We start from the raw sequence: 18,024 nt of genomic DNA on the forward strand, positions 1-18,024 counted from the left end.
ACTTTCAAAATGATCATATTTCTGCTTCTTCTAGAGATGAGCATAATAACTCACTGAACCTCAAAAATGTTTGAGGAACACGTATAGCTGAGCTCGAAGGTTGGGATGTTGTTGTTGTTTAGTCATTTAGTCGTGCCCGACTCTTTATGACCCCATGGACCAGAGCACGCCAGGCACTCCTGTCTTCCATTGCCTCCCGCAGTTTGGTCAAACTCATGCTGGTAGCTTCAAGAACACTGTCCAACCATCTCGTCCTCTGTCATCCCCTTCTCCTTGTGCCCTCCATCTTTCCCAACATCAGGGTCTTTCCCAGGGAGTCTTCTCTTCTTGTGAGGTGGTCAAAGAACTGGAGCCTCAGCTTCACAATCTGTCCTTCCAGTGAGCACTCAGGGCTGATTTCCTTAAGAATGGATTGGTTTTATCTTCTTGCAGTCCATGGGACTCTCAAGAGTCTCCTCCAGCACCATAATTCAAAAGCATCAATTCTTCGGCAATCAGCCTTCTTTATGGTCCAGCTCTCACTCACGTATCCCATGGTTGGGATATGGTATGCTAAACAGGACTCTTGATTTCTCGCCTACGCCCCAACATTTCTCCAATGGAAATGGGGACACCCTATTCAATGATGATGATGATGATGATGATGATGATGATGACGACAACAACAACAACAATACCCCGTCCATCTGACTTGGTTGCCCCAGCCGCTCTGAGCAGCTCCCAATGTATATAAAAATATAATACAACATTCAACATTAAAAGAAGACTTCCCTATACAGGGCTGCCTTCAGATGTCTTCTAAAGGTTATATAGTTTTTTATCTCCTTGGCTCGGGGGACGCATAACTCCATACCCTCCAACATTTCTCGGCTGAAATCAGGGCCGTCCTAAGGAAAAGCGGGACATTCCAGGATCAAACCAGAAACTGGAATGGCTTCTCTAAATTAGGAACATCTGCGGAAAATAGGGACACTTGGAGGGTCTATAGCATGGGTAGGCAAACTAGGGCCCGGGGGCCAGATCCGGCCCAATTGCCTTCTAAATCCAGCCCGCGGACGGTACAGGAATCAGCATGTTTCTACATGAGTAGAATGTGTCCTTTTATTTAAAATGCATCTCTGGGTTATTTGTGGGGCCTGCCTGGTGTTTTTACATGCGTAGAATGTGTGCTTTTATTTAAAATGCATCTCTGGGTTATTTGTGGGGCATAGGAATTCATTCATTTCCCCCCAAAAAATATAGTCCAGCCCCCCACAAGGTCTGAGGGACAGTGGACCGGCCCCCTGGTGAAAAGGTTTGCTGGCCCCTGGTCTATACACACGTTTACCAGCCTGATCATTCCAAAATGTTCATTTACTTTATCAGAATAAAAGGAAACATGCTAAAGAGCGCACCATATTTTGTTTTAATCTTGGTTTATTCAGTAAAGAAATAGATTTTTTTTTTATATCAGCCCTAATGCTATTCTAACATTTGAGAAATCAGTACAGGTCACTTCAGAGAGAAACTATAACTATAAAATGTGATTAACCAGTTGTAAAGAAGTCCAATAATCCCAATAGTGTTATACTATTTAGGTCAGATATCAAGTTACCAGCACTGCCAAATCATTTATACTCTCTTGTGCAGTTAACTTTATTATCGGTCTGATCAATATTACACGGCTGGGACATTCCTTCACTATATACCTGAACAGAATTATTTTCCCAGCTATATTGTAATCAGATTATTTACTTTCAGAGGTCTGTAACTTTCTTTAGTTTCATGCCAAATTAAATCTAATTCTTTTTAAAGGTGAGTTGGGAGAATTAGCAAGTCCATTCATTTTGAAAATGTTCGTACTCCCTCTCTGGTGTTCTTCAGAGCTTCGCTGAGTGAAATTAGCTGGGAGATGAGTCCAGAAAGCTCTGTTTACACATCCAAATACATTATTCTTCAAACATTGTAGAAGAAAGTGAAATGAAAGCTTTGTGAGATTAACAGAATAGCATTTGCAGCGCTGGCAGAAATGTATACAATCTGATATATTTTTAAGAGGCGAGTATTGATGTTCAGTTTTGGGGGGAGTGTGTTCGTAAGCAAGTAAGTTATACAAACTAGATAATAAGATGTTGCTTCTTCAGAAGCATGGTTAGGCACAGATGACACAGACCTGATACCAGCATTTGTATATAACAACGACTCCTTTTCCTTCTGCTTTAGGCAATGATTGTAAGTTTCATCGATGTCTATCAACTTGCGTGCTCCAGAGTCTCTACACTCGAGAGAGAAATAGCGTCCCACCAGCATCACATTGCAGCTCTGAAATCAGAACTCCAAACAGCATGCCTTCGTGAAAATGAAAGCTTGCACTCGGTAAGTGTCTGCTTTTTTAAAATAATAAAAATAATAATTTTATCCCCCCTCCCCTTAGAATTTTACTCTGCCACACAGCTCTACAGAGCCCCGCATTTGGTTGCATAACTGGGTTGCATTACAACCCAGTTTTTTATTTATTACGTAGCTCTGCTGGAAAGATGGAGTATATTACGCTATCTGTAATTTGGCTTTTGCCCTTCAGAGCAAATTGATCACCACCCCCTGTAAAAGTCTTTATAGTTGAGGAGGAAACATTTGAATTAATTTGTCACCCTTTTGTCCTGTATGAATGCTTGTGTGTAAGATTGCCAAATCAAAAAGTATAGCGTCACATCTCCTTTTTCTTTGGCAATGATTCCGGAGCAAAGTTTCTTTAAAGGTTTGCTCCCTCCTATTAAGAAATACCGTATTTTTCTGTGTATTAGACGAGGTTTTTTGACTCAAAAATCATGTCAAAAAACTGGGGTCGTCCTATACACGGATAGTGGCGTGGGGAGGGGGGAGCTGCGTGCCAGCCAGCTCTAGGGAGCGTTTCCCGCTCAGGGGAGCGGCTGCCCACTTTGCCAACCCTCAGCAATGGTCCCTCTGGGACAAAAAGTTTAAAAGACAGACTTGGTTTGATAAGGAATGTCAGAAAAGCGAAAAATGCCTAGCTAGGGAACTTAGAAAATTGAAGTTAAAACAGGATAAACACAGTCTTGCTCTACAAGCTGAGGTAGCCCAATTATGATACAATTATAAATTATTACTTAAAAGCAAGAAACAAATATATTATGAACACCAGTGGAAAGCATAGGGAGATGCAGCACTTCAAAAGGACTCACGGAAATTTTGGCATCTGGTTACCCAAGGCACAAATGGGCTGGGCTACTCGTTAGAAGCATCTGTCCAAGGAAAGGATTGGGTGACATATTTTACAGGAATATATGGCCCCTGTCCTGACTCACCCCCACAAGTTTAGTATACTCAGTTATTAGAACTGCCAGAATGGCCAGGCGTCACGCCCAATCAGATTAAGAGGCTAATCGCAAGCCAACCAGCTAATAAAGCTCCAGGAGAAGACATGATCCCAGTGGAGATCTATAAGATAAGACCTGATTTCTGGTCACCCATTTTTGTAAAATTGTTTTCATACATTAACAGCTCAGGTCGCATACCTGAAGGGTGGAAGCTGAGTATAATTGCCCCAATATATAAAAAGGGTGATAAGAAAAATCCTGCCAATTATACACCCATTAGTTTGTTAGATGTAGCCTCCAAACTATACGCCAGGCTCCTTCTTGGGAGACTAGAAGAATGGGCAGATACAAATAAGGTGATATCTGAAGTCCAGGCAGGTTTCCAAAGAGGGAAATCCACATTGGACCAGTGCTTTGTGATGAACTTCCTTTGTGGTCCCTCTGGGGTGATGGCGCATGTGCAATTCCCCCTAAAAATGCTCAACAACTTTGGGCCATCTCCCCTCATTTTCTTTAAATTTAGTCCCCCAAAATAGGGGGTGCCTTATACATGGGGGCATCTTATACACGGAAAAATACGGTAATATTGTTAGTTATTTTTTCCGAACCAAACTGGTGAATTAAAACGTGAATATTCTCCATGGACATCTATATTTTCAGTCATAGCATATTCTCTGCCGATGAAACATGGGGTTTCTCCTCCCCACCCCGTACTATAAGATTTAATCCAATTCCAAGTCTAATTTAATCTCTGAACATTATTGCCCACAAATAAATTAAGGCTAACAAAGGGAGCAATCCTTACCTTGTGGGAAGGGCAGATGAGGGTCGCTTGGATCTTGTGGATCAGGGAAGGTAGAGGAGAAGGTCTCTCACCCAAGGCCTCCTTCTTGGGGTGGAAGAAGACATTTCCACCAAGATCACTCGTTTGCCCATCAGTCCCTCAGGGATGTTAGGATAGAAAGTGGTGTGTTGGGGGCAGTTTGGGAGAGGCTGTGGATCAAATGTTATTTTCTCTCCCATTGAAGCAACTGAGATGGGAAATAACAAGTTTGCAGAACAACTGCGGGTTCAAGATTGCGGTTTCTCTCACTCCTGAACCAAACCACACTCTGCGGATAGACCTGGGGTCCAGACATTAAGACAAGCCACGGTTTAGCTAACAGGCCATGGATTCATACTTGACTTCTTTAGCTTTTTAGGGCGAAAGCGTGGTGTGGGGTTGCATCTGTGCACTTTTGGAAGCCATCATCCGGCAACATCTGATTGGATTTTACTCTGATCCTGATCTGATTTTAGGATGTATTTCAATTGATTGCCTGATTTTATGTTAATGTGTTATACATTCGACGTTAGCCGCTCTTAGCCCGGTTTTGGCCAGGGAGGGTGAGGTATAAATAAAAATTATTATTATTATTATTATTATTATTATTATTATTATTATTATTAACACACGTGCAAAATTTAGGATCAGGGTCTTAACCAGCCTAAAACTCTTTACGTATCTTTGGCATCTTGCTTGGTTTTACATGTTCAACTCAGCATCTTTTTTCAGATCTTCCTTTTTGTCTCCGTCTGAATATTTGTTGCGATTGCTACCGGTGCTTAAGTTGTGAACAAGGGAGCGGGCGCCGTGCCAAGTGCAGCCTGCTACGCAGGGAGCTGCTTTCCTCTGGCCAGAGAGAGCTTTGAGGAAAGTTCATTCTAACAAACTCTTTTTGAAGTGTGGAGCGAAAAACCTCTGAATCATGCTTTATAAACTATCCAGGTCCCATGTACAGACACAAAGTGTTAGCATTGTATTAGTGCAGCTGTATGTTTTGGAATGCAAAACCTATCAAAACAGAAAACGTCTCAGCTATATTACTCACCATTCTTAATTAATGGGTCATATTTGCATACACAATGGATAATTTGCACATAACTAAATAGGTCTAAGCCTGTATGGGCTCCCAAATTTTTTCAGAATGCAGGACTCTCAAAATTCTTAAAAGGAGATGAATATAACACTTAGTTTAGCAACATTCATCTCAACTGATACTGGTTTAGTTTATGCCTATCTGTTATTTATTTATACATACATACATACATACATACATACATACACACCCCACCCATCTGGCTGGGTTTCCCCAGCCACTTCGGGCAGCTTCCAGCAAAATATAAAAACATAATAAAACATCAAACATTAAAAACTTCCCTAAACAAGGCTGCCTTCAGGAGTCTTCTAAAAGTTGTGTAGTTTATCTCCTTGACATCTGATGGGAGGGCGTTCCATAGGGAGGGCACCACCACCGAGAAGGCCCTCTCTGCCTGGTTCCCTGTTGGTCTTGTTTAATTCAGTGATTGCTTATTCAAATATTCCCAAGTTTGGCTTAGGAAAGAGTCTGGGCAACTCTTGTTTGCATCACACGGCTCAGAACCATACCTGTGATCATGTCGAAAAGAAACAATAAACTTGAACTTCATGGAATCATCAAATCTTTGAATTGTAGAGTTGGGAGGGACCAGCCCCCTGCAATGCAGGAATCTTTTGCCCAACTTGGGGCTCAAAACCATGACCCTGAGATTAATAATAAATAATAATAAATAAATTTTTATTTCTACCCCGCCCTTCCCGGTTCAGAAAACCAGGCTCAGGGTGGCTGACAACTAATTGATGCAACAAAAAACAGCATAAAATACAGTATAAAACGTGAATAATAAATTCAGAATTCAAAAATCAATTTAGGGGGGAAATCCATCCAATAAGCATTAGATGATCACTAGGGATAGCTGGATAAATTAGTCCTATTTGGGCCAGCGAGGAGACCAGGGGAGAATTAGCTGTGGGATCCCAGAGCGGGTAATCTTCATAAAAAGGGGAAGGGGAATAAAAGATCAGGTTAAATTCAAATTGAAAGCCAGGCGGAATAGCTCTGTATTACAGGCCCTGCAGAAGGAAGTTAAATCCTGCAGGGCTCTGGTCTCATGGGACAGAGCATTCCACCAGGTCAGAACCATCATTGAGAAGGTCCTGGCCCTAGTGGAGGATAATCTGACTTCCTTAGAGCCCGGGACCTCTAAACTATGATTATTCATGGACCTTAAGGTCCTCTGCGGGGCATACCAGGAGTCTCATGCTCAACCAACTGAGCTATGCATGGCTGAAGCTATATCATGATTGATATACCTAGGGGCATTCGAACAAATGTGCACATTGTCCACATATTCATCAAGGGTTGTCCTTCTGCAGAAGGCATGTCTTGCTTTCTGCTAACTAAACAACAGCAACAACCCCAAAACACAACAGCAACCAAATTGTGGACAAATCCACCACTCTAGAGTATGATTGCCATCCGCAATCCCACGGGAGGAACAGCTATTCCCATTCCTTGCTTGAGGGCAGGGAAATCCTGTTGTTGGCACTGGGAAACGAGATTATTTCTGCAAACGTTAGGAGGCTTTAGTTTAGAACGCTGAAGTTTTTGTGCACAAAGAACGAAAAAATGTCCACCTGGCCGCAGACAAAGAGTTATGCAATTATATTGCATATTGGGAGGAATTCCCAGCAATTACTCAAACGTTTGGAATCTAGATAGTATCACAAAAGAGAGGGGAAACAGGCGAAAAAGAATTAGGAGGAGGAGGACTGAGTGAGAGAACCTGAGGAGACGGGGATTGCATGCATGAAGAGGGGATGGGAATGTTCCGGGGTCAGGAGGACAGCTTCAGATCAAGGGGGCAGGGAAGAATTATGAACCTCGGGAGAAGATGGTTGCAAGTGAGATAACAGCTGGAGAAAGAGCTGGGCTGTCATCCTACCACTGGAAATATCAAGAGTTGTTGCTTTTGGATGCATATCCCCACTAATGTCGCAATCCAACCGCCGCCTGTGTCATTAATGCTTTTATGCGGTTTTGTGTGTGGTATTTATTTCATTTGTTTTCCGTGAGGCGTCGTTGTGATGAAATGCCACCAGCTGGGCTAGGTAGAGATGACACAATTCAGTAGACCTTTGGACAGGCAGTCTGAGAATGTTTGGGGGGAAACAATGTTGTTATGAATCATAGATCTGAGGGCCTTCTCAGATAGTTTTGAGCACAGCCAACGAAAGTGTTACTCATTTCTTGTCGGGTTCCTGACACGTCTCTTCTGCACAGCTCTTTGATCACAGGGACATTTCATTTTCCCAGGAACTGCAATGCTAAGTGCTGGGAAATGTTCCCTTCCCACTAGCGAGGTGTCTTGCAATTGCTACTGCTGCATGGAGTGTGACTTTGTATATGATTAAATGGCAGATGCTTCACAAAGCTGAAATAAAAAGAAGAAATTACAAAGACTTATTAAAAGTCCTGTTCTGGAGGATAGGACTCAGACCAATGGCTTCAATTACAGTCGCACATTGGAAGTCGAAAGGAATCCATTTCAGAAGTCCGTCCTACTTCCAAAATGTTCAGAAACCAAAGCGTGGCTTCTGATTAGCTGCAGGAAGCTCCTGCAGCTAATCAGAAGCCACATCAGACATTCGGCTTCCAAAAAAATGTTCAAAAACCGGAACACTCACTTCCGGGTTTTGATCGTTCGGGAGCCGATTTGTTTGACAACTAAGGTGTTCAACAACCAAGGTACAACTGTACGAGAAAGGAGATTCTGACTAAACATCAGGAAGAACTTTCAGGCAGTAAGAGCTGTTTGATAGTCTTCTTCCTTGGAGGTTTTTAAGCAGAGCTTGGATGGACATCTGTCATGGATGTTTTACCTGAGATTCCTGCATTGTGGAGCGTTGGACTAGATGACGCTCGGGTCCCTTCCAACTACAATTCTGTGATTCCATCTGTCAAGCAGAAATGCTTGCGCGGGCGGAACTGTAGTACAGTCATACCTCATGTTACGTTTGCTTCATGATACGTTTTTTCAGGTTGCGTCCCACGGCGACCTGGAAGTACCGGAAAGGGTTACTTCTGGGTTTCGCCCCAGGCGTGGAAGCGCTAAATCGTGCCGCGCACCTGCGCAGATACACCGCTTCAGGTTGTGGGCTTTTCATGTTGCAAACGGGCCTCCAGAATGTATCCCGTTCGCAACCAGAGGTACCAATGTATTATCGTGTCGCTTAATTCCACCCACTCATCTTTCCAGCCAGGCAAGCAAGCAAAAGGTATTGCAGTATTGCAGTTCAAGGACTTATTTCAACTGGGCAGAAGCCTTCAGGGACCGTGTGGCACATGGCCAATGAGGAGTGGAGCTTGGGGCAGAATCTAGAGGGTTAGATAGAGTGGCAGTGGGTGTTTGGCCTACAGTATCGAAATTCCCCATCCCTACTGCCCTCATGGGGACACGGGTGGTGCTGTGGGTTAAACCACAGAGCCTAGGACTTGCCGATCAGAAGGTCGGCGGTTCGAATCCCCGTGACGGGGTGAGCTCCTGTTGCTCAGTCCCTGCTCCTGCCAACCTAGCAGTTCGAAAGCACGTCAAAGTGCAAGTAGATAAAAAGGTACCACTCTGGTGGGAAGGTAAACGGCCTTTCTGTGTGCTGCTCTGGTTCGCCAGAAGCAGCTTAGTCCTGCTGGCCACATGACCCAGAAGCTGTATGCTGGCTCCCTCAGCCAATAAAGCGAGATGAGCGCCGCAACCCCAGAGTTGTTCGTGACTGGACCTAACACTCAGGGGTCCCTTTACCTTTACTGCCCTCATGAGGACAAACAGCAACAGAATAATTTGACAACAAATTTTCCTGCTTTGTGTGTGTGTCTGTAAAAATTATTTCCTCTTCGATATGAAGTTGTTGTTTTTTGCTATTCCACGTATGCTAGGCATGTGAACTTTTACCTTGTCAAGCTATCGTAGCATATTTGAAAATTGTAGTAATTTGATTAAAACGTTGCCTATAAGGCAAAGGGGCGAGTTAATAGAATCCATATGCAATTAAAATGCAGAACTAAACGTAATCAGACCCCAGTGACTAGGGCTTTCGTGGTGATAGTCTTACCGTGGCCTCTGAGGTTGAAAGTTTATGTTTAAAGTTCCCCATTGCAGCCGTTCCACAGAGCATGGGCCAGATGACAGTTCAGTGTGACCAGGGCATAGGTAAGTCATAACAAGTGCTAACCAGCTTCTAGATACTGAAGGAGTTGCAGGCACCTCTCCCTTTTAGCAGGTGGTGTCGCATGCAAAACACTTTGGGTTTGCTTCTTAAAGAAGTGCACTCAGCAGCGGTTCTCTTCTATAAACACTTTGAGATGACGGGTCTTGCTGTGGGAACGTTGCGAGGGCCTTTTATATCTTTTTATAAAAACAACACGGCTATTTGATTTGTGTGAATTCATGTTAGAGGAATCATCTGACAGCCAGAGACTCGACTCTGCGCACCAAGTCACAAAAAGGGTTTACTTTTTTCTTTCCCCTCCCCTCCTCCATGTTTCTTTTTAACCGAATTCGAAGGAAAGCAACCCAAAACTTATTTTCTCTGGACAGTTTTAAGAGTCAACATCCTGTGTTGGAGTTCTCTAATCATCACCAGCACAATTTACAATCGGAACACACAGAGAGCCGGTTCAGACCAGCTCATCTGTTGATCTTGGCAGAGGTCCCTATTCTCACTGCGCACAGCTGCCACCCGAGAGACGGGGACTCGGCGCACGGCCGGAGGAGGGTGGGTTGCAAGTTGGTCAAGACATGAACACATAGGCCTGCTTCATTTCAACAGATGCGCCCTGCTTTCCCTCCCCCACCACCACCCTCCAAATAGTATTTTCTTTTTACTGCCTCTTTTAAAACACACACTCACACACAAACTGAAATTAAATGAGGACCTCTCATGAGCCACTGCGCTCCAGGCATAAGAAATTATAATGTCTGGCTTCCAGAAACTGTCCCGTCAAAATGTGCTTCTGATTAGGTGGCTTAATTACAGCTGTGAAAACAATGTTGATTTAGGCCTCTAGGTTCCAGTGCATGTCAGCCGTTATTAGCTAGCCTTGGACTGAAGCCACCATTCTCAAACTCTGCACCGCGAAAGTCACACACTGCCTTGACAACTTTTTATAAAGGTGGAAAGGTTGCCAGGAGCAAGACACTTATGCAAAATATTTTTCATTGTGCAAATTCCAAATGTGACACAATTGATAGAGATGAAATGGACAGGTCCTGTTGGGCTTCGCCGAGGCCCAAACTCCCAAGTTTTCCCACCAAATATCCCTATTTTAATAAAGTTTTTATAAACTTTGACTGACATAATGCTTAATTTTAATTCCTTTAATTCAGTTTTAGTCCAAATCCAGCATGTTGGTTTAACCACACAGTTTTATTGCATCTAAATTTTCCTGACAGTTTCATTTGCTGTCGGGAAATAAAATTGCCATTTTTGCAACATGGGAAATAATGGCTAGTTTCAAATCCAATATGTTTGAAACTTCCTTTGCCTCAAGCAGGTTAAGGCACACACTTAAACTTACTTTTTTGGAGGGCAGTGGGAGAAAGCTCATTAAATAGTTTTAATATTTTAATATAAGTAACACTTTTCTCAGTGGGAACTCTTATTATTAGACTTATGTATTTACACCTGCAGATAAGTAAAGTTTAGAGTAACATACTGTTTCCTTATTTTAAATGTCCCAATGTAGCTTCACTTTTGCGAGAGAAAATTTGAGGTGGTAAAACTTATTTTGTGGTAATATTTGAAGAAGAACCCAGTTCTGTTACTGAGATGATACAGGGAGTTGGTATATTTAGCAAGCTAGATCTGTTGAAATTACCTCAGTGAGATGAAGGATGCTAAATTACAAAGGATGCCTTAACTGATTTTGGATTTTAACATATATGGAGAGGGAAGCTGAGTACATTTGGTACATTTCCACAAATTCTTTACAGAAGACTAGAATTAAAGTTGTTTTAAGTACCAGCAAGCTATGTTCACATCTACCTTGTGAGCAACCTAATAACATTATTTGGACTGATCACAATTTCTGAGCAGTCTCAAAACATGTTGCATTGTATTTGATGGGGGGGGGGGGAAGGGAGGAAAAACCATGTTCAGCATATAACACCTCATTTATGGGATTTGAACTGGTTGTCAAACTCCTGGCAGGGCAGGTTCAGGATTTTGGTACTCGCATATAAGGAAGGCCCTCCACAGTTCAAGGCGGAGATAGGTATACTCCTGACAGCATCCCTGTTGAAATTGGACAGGTGCTCATTACCTGTACTTTCCAGAATTTTTTTCCAATTGAATGAAAAAGTCTCTGCAGTCACTGTTTGTTTAGTATTGCTTTTAAACCTTCAGTTGGTTTCCAGGCATAATTCAAAGTGTAGGTGCTGACCTTTAAAGCCCTAAATGACCTCATCCCTATATAACTGAAGGAGTGTCTCCATCCCCATCAAAACAAACAAACAAAATTCCTTCCAGTAGCACCTTAGAGACCAACTAAGTTTGTTATTGGTGTGAGCTTTTGTGTAAAGAAGTCTGATCATAAAAAAGGCTGATCGCCGAAGAATTGATGCTTTTGAATTATGGCGCTGGAGGAGACTCTTGAGAGCCCCATGCAAGAAGATCAAACCTATCCATTCTGAAGGAAATCAGCCCTGAGTGCTCACTGGAAGGACAGATCCTGAAACTGAGGCTCCAATACTTTGGCCACCTCAGGAGAAGAGAAGACTCCTTGGAAAAGAGCCTGATGTTGGGAAAGAATGAGGGCACAAGGAGAAGGGGACGACAGAGGACGAGATGGTTGGACAGTGTTCTCGAAGCTACCAGCATGAATTTGACCAAACTGCAGGAGACAGTGGAAGACAGGAGTGCCTGGCGTGCTCTGATCCATGGGGTCACAAAGACGGACATGACTAAACGACTAGACAACAACACAGCAGACCAACACAGCTCCATCCCAATCATTCAGCCCAGACACTGAGGCCCACATCTGAGGGTCTTCTGGTGGTTCCCTTACTGCGAAAAGCGAAGTTACAGGGAACAAGGCAGAGGGCCTTCTCGGCAGTAGCACCCACCCTGTGGAATGCCCTCCCTTCAGATGTCAAGGAGATAAATAACTATTTGACCTTTAGAAGACATCCGAAGGCAGATCTGTCCAAGGAAGTTTTGCGTGGTTGGTGTTTAACTGTGTTTTTAGTATTTTGTTGGGAGCCGCCCAGATTGGCTGGGGTGTCAGGGACTGGACTGCAGAGAAATGGTGGGGACTGCCTCCCCCTCTTCCTCCTGAACCTTCCAGAGAAGAGGAAGACGATATAGATTTACAACAGTGGTTTGCAGAATAGTTATTTACCTCGGTTCCCCATCCCTGGTATGTTGGCTTTCACCCAGCCCTTTAGGTATCAAAAAAATAACATTTCTGCTGTCTGACCCAAATTAGGTGACAAGAGAAAATAGAGTTGTGCCATCAGCATACTGATAATATCTCCATCCCATAACATAAATACCACTGTCTTCCATCACCACCACCACCTAGTACTGTCCTTCCAGGTAGGAATGAAAGCACTGAAGCACAATGACCCCAGAGGGGAGTATCAGTGGCTAACTGATAGTTATTGCAATCTTCTGAGTCTAAGGAGGCCATGCCACCATGTCCTTCAAAGGCAGCCGGGACCATTTTTTCTCACTGGGAGACATTCACTGTCTCCTGGACCCAGCTATCCAGTCCCATCCTGCTAGGTGTTTCGAGCCAAGAAGCCAAGGATTGAACAAACAGCTGGGAGGCCAGACTTCTCCTTGCCCATGTCCTGAAGCCATAATAACTGAAAGTCATCTAATAAAATAGGAAGAGGCAGTGCTCTAAACATGTCCTTAGGCCGAGCTGTCAAAACAGTTATATCCAAGTTGCTGCAGATGCGAGTTATTTTACTCTCAAGGTGCTTAGTAAACATGTCACAACATGCCTCCAAGGGTTTTTTTAAACATTGCCTTGCATGCCATGTTGGAAAAAGTCCCAAGGCACTCCAAGAACTTCACCGGACCACACTCCATAAAATCAGTGATAGAGGATGAGCATTGCACTGTTTTCTGCCACTTGCGTTCCAGCATTCTTGCTTTACAGCCATCAGTATCCAGGTAAACCATGGGACTAACTGAACTCTGCATGAGGGGAGATAATGTACTTCCCTGCTGAAAAAGCATAAAATGAGGTGCCAGATGAACCTCTCTGGGGATGACATTCCAGAGTTGGGGCACCATCCTCAAAATGGTCATCCTTCTGTAGCAGCAACTCACCTGGTCAAGTGCAAATGAAGAAGGGACTGTGATGAAGATCTCAGGGTCTGGGTATGTATATGAAGATACAGGTGAACCTTGAGATAGCCTGGCCTGACCATTACTAGGGAGTCAATGGAAAGTCTCCCATATTTTCCTGCCTAGTCAAGAATGCAACCCATTCCATATGCTAGGCCCCCCATGGTTGTCAAAGCACCCACAAAGTCCTGAACAGCCCTGGGCTGCATATTTATTGAGGTTCCCTGATCAGGATCATCAAGGGTCTGGAAACCAGGCCTTATGAGGAACGCTTGAAGAAGCTAGATATGTTTAGCCTTGAAAAGAGAGGGAATGTGATAGCCAACCTCAGATATCTCAAGGGCCGTCACATGGAAAAGGGAACAAGCTTGTTTTCTCCTGCTCTGAGGAGTAGGACTCAAACCAATGGCTTCAAATTACAAGGAAGGAGATTCCGACTCAACATCAGGAAGAAGTTTCTGACAGTAAGAGCTGTTTGACAGTGGAACAGTCTCCCTTGGGAGGTTGTGGGCTCTCCTTCCTTGGAGGTTTTAAAGAAGAAGTTGGATGGCCATATGTCATGGATGCTTTAGCTGAGATTCCTGCATTGCAAAGGGGTTGGACTAGATGACCCATTGGGTCCCTTCCAACTCTACGATTCTATGAGTGCAACCCACCCCATATGCTAGGCTCCATAGTTAGCATCCATGAAGAACTGGACAACCCTGGACAAGAGAACTTCATCATATTTATTGAGCTTCCCCCATAACAGAAAGCCCAGGGTCCTCATCCTAGAAACACAGAAAGCTACCTTATACCAGGGTAGACTTATTTGTCCATGTAGCTCGGTATTTTCTCTTCTGGCACACAGAGCTTTCTTTCACATCACCTGCTGTCTAATTGAAGATGTCAAAGGCCAAACCTGTGACTTTCTGCGTGTGCCCTGCCACTGAGCTCTGTAATACACCCAACAGAATCCCTATTCTGGCTCTAGCACTCAACCCCCAAATCCCACTACAAAGCGAAATGACTTCCTGGTGAATGTTCTTAAAGGAAAGGTTGCCAAAGGGCAGACTTTTGTGCTAATGAAAGTAGATAAGCGCTGTTTTCTTGCTGATCCAAATCTGAGACCACTTCTCTCAGTTCAGGTTGGTAGACTGTTAGTCCGAAGGGTCGTCCATACACCAGCAGTAAGCCCCAGTCCATCCCAAGTTTTTAACGTAAGGTGTAAACACTCAGAACTGGAAGATGAGTGTGAAATGGAATCACTGAAGATTGTAGCAGTGTTTCCCCCCAACCTGCGGGTCACAAAGCCTCTGCAGGGTGTCATGGGCTTTGTAAGTAAACCCCAAATAAGTATTCCTTGTAAACCTTAACTGGTGTATGATGAATGCCTCTTCCAACTTTTTGTTCTGTTGGCATATTAATAATGCCATGTTGTCACTTGTAACTGAACATCAGAAAGCCAAGAGTCTTACACCAGTCCTGGCACAATTGCACTGGCTGCTGATTAGTTTCCGGGCCCAATTCAAAGTGCTGGTGTCGACCTATAAAGCCTTGCATGTCTCAGGACCTCAATACTTAAGGACCTCCTCTCCCCCATACAAACCAACCCGGACCCTGTGCTTCCCTGGTCCCCCATCTCAGAGATGTCCGGAGGATGGCAGCAGAAGAACAGGCCTTTTCTTTCTTTAAAAATTGTACTTTTATTATTAAAGATCTTGGGTTACAAAAGCACATGAATTGTCTCTATTTTCAGCCCATGGAGTCTTTCCTACTGATCAGTTACATTCAATGTGAGACATCAATGTTGTACACAGTATAAGGGTGGGGGAGAAGAGAGGGGGAAGAAGGGGGGTGGTAAAGTTGCATTCTTTTGCTTGGTGTATGCAACATCAAAAAAATGAAGATCATGGCCACTGGTCCCATCAGCTCCTGGCAAATAGAAGGGGAAGAAATGGAGGCAGTGAGAGATTTTACTTTCTTGGGCTCCATGATCACTGCAGATGGTGACAGCAGTCACAAAATTAAAAGATGCCTGCATTTTGGGAGAAAAGTGATGACAAACCTAGACAGCATCTTAAAAAGCAGACACATCACCTTGCCGACAAAGGTCCATATAGTTAAAGCTATGGTTTTCCCAGTAGTGATGTATGGAAGTGAGAGCTGGACCATAAAGAAGGCTGATCGTCGAAGAATTGATGCTTTTGAATTATGGTGCTGGAGCAGACTCTTGAGAGTCCCATGGACTGCAAGAAGATCAAACCTATCCATTCTGAAGGAAATCAGCTCTGAGTGCTCACTGGAAGGACAGATCCTGAAGCTGAGGCTCCAAGACTTTAGCCACCTCATGAGAAGAGAAGACTCCCTGGAAAAGACCCTGATGTTGGGAAAGATTGAGGGCACAAGGAGAAGGGGAAGACAGAGGACGAGATGGTTGGACAGTGTTCTCAAAGCTACTAGCATGAGTTTGACCAAACTGCGGAAGTGCCTGGTGTGCTCTGGTCCGTGGGGTCACGAAGAGTTGGACACGACTAAACAACAACAACAACAAACTTGGGTAGCTTTTCTTTCTATTCATTTATTAGTTTTTATTGGCAGTGAGAGAGTTTGGGGGGGCCCAGGGCATGGTTGCTTGCCTGCAGTGAGTTTTGATTTCGTGTGTGAGGGGGTAACCCAGTCAGTTGGGCGGCATAGAAATACATTATTATTATTATTATTATTATTATTATTATTATTATTATTATTATTATGTTTTGACAATAGGTTCGTACAGTGATCCGCTTCCTGCACAGTGTCAGCATACTATTTCGCATCTCAGCAGCTAGCATTGGGTACATTCTGGTCATCAACTGCTATTCTATCCCACTGCAAAGTCCCTAGCATTTTGTGGGTCATGCTGTATTTTGCCGATGGAACTAAGAGGAACTTGCTTATTGAAAATTAACACAGATACCTAGCTTTAGTCAAATAATATCTTGCATGTAAAAAAACAAAAACAAAAGTGATTTGAGGTTTTCTTCCTGGACATAATTTTTCTTTGAATTTTACCACAATAGAATAGAACAGAATAACGTCACCACGTTTCCTTAACAGTAGTGGCACAATTGACGGGCAAGTAAGCAGGTGTCTTAGTTTTCTGTGCTCTTTGCTCTGTCCATTGTACCTGCCTTTTCCCAATCTGCCTCCGTCCCCATTTGTCTGCCAAGTGACAGTATCTAACACACCACGATACAAAGATCTGACAATACTGTCTAGGTTGCAGTGGGAATGAAAAGCTTGTAAGAAGCGGGAAAGCTGTTGTGTTGAAAACTGGATCAGGATGTTTAACCCCGAGTAGAAAGTTTTTAAGAGAGAATAGAGCCGAGAACATAATTGAGCTGGCTTTGCAGAAGAAAAGACTATTCTGTACAAAGGTAGATAAATTTACTTCTTTCTGGTGTCAAGGACTTTTACTTCGGCATTTCCTCCTTCCTTTTGAAGAAGCTATTTCAAGATAGAGGGCTAGAAGCATCCATTATCCAGCGCTAAACCGTGGGTTAAACACAAAAGAAAGTAAAATTTGTTCTGGGGTTATGAATCAACGGAGACATTTTTGTAAGAAGTGAAAGCCTAGTTAGGCTGCCAAAAGACTCTGGTTCATGTACTCAGATGACACCTGAATTGAGGTAATCCAAATGACCTATCCATGCTAATGCTACCTTGACTCTTTCCTCCTTTTTCTATGTCTCAGTAAAGTCAGAACATACAGAACATAGCCAAGCACACCCCATTTCGCCAGACTTCTGTTTCTGGGTCACTGCAGAAATGTGTGAGGGCCACTTTATGTGTTGCAGCAAAAGACAGATCTTTGAACTTCCACTATGGCTCCATTTCACCTTTTCATTAATGTCAGAAGAGTTTTTGCAGAGTATGAATGTACCGAAGACCAGCACTCATCTGAAGCCGTGTGTGTGTGTGTGTGTGTGTGTGTGTGTGCATGTTCTGGGCATGCAAATGCTCTTCGAACATATTAGCAAACTCACGTTTGATCTGATGGTAATGGGGACCCACCCTTTGCTGTAAAAAGTGCCTACAATTGAGTTCAGATGGTCCAGTCTCTGGCTCATTTCTGCTAAAAACTGGGTGTTGCTGGTCTTTCCTGAGTACCTCAGGTGTTATGCTGCTCACGCGAGAACTTTTTGCACAAACAAACAAGAAATGATGCACACTGCTCCAGCTCCTGATAAAATCTGGTATTCATCACAGATGCTGGTGATAACCATGGAACCTATGACTCTCAATTGATTACTCACTCATTTCAGACTGAGGACTTTTAATCCCAAGTGACCACATGGGACCCAAGTTTTATAGTCTATCAAGCTGTTCCCCTTTGGTTTTTCCTCACCCTATCCTTTCTCTTATACAGTGGTACCTCGGGTTAAGTACTTAATTCGTTACGGAGGTCCGTACTTAACCTGAAACTGTTCTTAACCTGATGCACCACTTTAACTAATGGGGCCTCCTGCTGCCGCC

The 18,024-nt window shown here is 43.5% G+C and overlaps 1 protein-coding gene across 7 annotated transcripts in view; it reads left to right on the forward strand.

The window, feature by feature from the left end:
* CCDC171 (coiled-coil domain containing 171) overlaps positions 1-18,024 on the forward strand; it is a 207,451-nt gene that overhangs the window by 178,748 nt on the left and 10,679 nt on the right. For all 7 annotated transcript variants that reach the window (XM_077921218.1, XM_077921217.1, XM_077921222.1 and 4 more), the window contains one exon: positions 2,203-2,355. In XM_077921218.1, the coding sequence (XP_077777344.1) occupies positions 2,203-2,355 (153 nt within the window). The remainder of the gene's footprint in view (positions 1-2,202; positions 2,356-18,024) is intronic.

Source organism: Podarcis muralis, chromosome 17, assembly GCF_964188315.1.
Source record: "Podarcis muralis chromosome 17, rPodMur119.hap1.1, whole genome shotgun sequence".
NCBI classification, from domain to species: Eukaryota; Metazoa; Chordata; class Lepidosauria; order Squamata; family Lacertidae; genus Podarcis; species Podarcis muralis.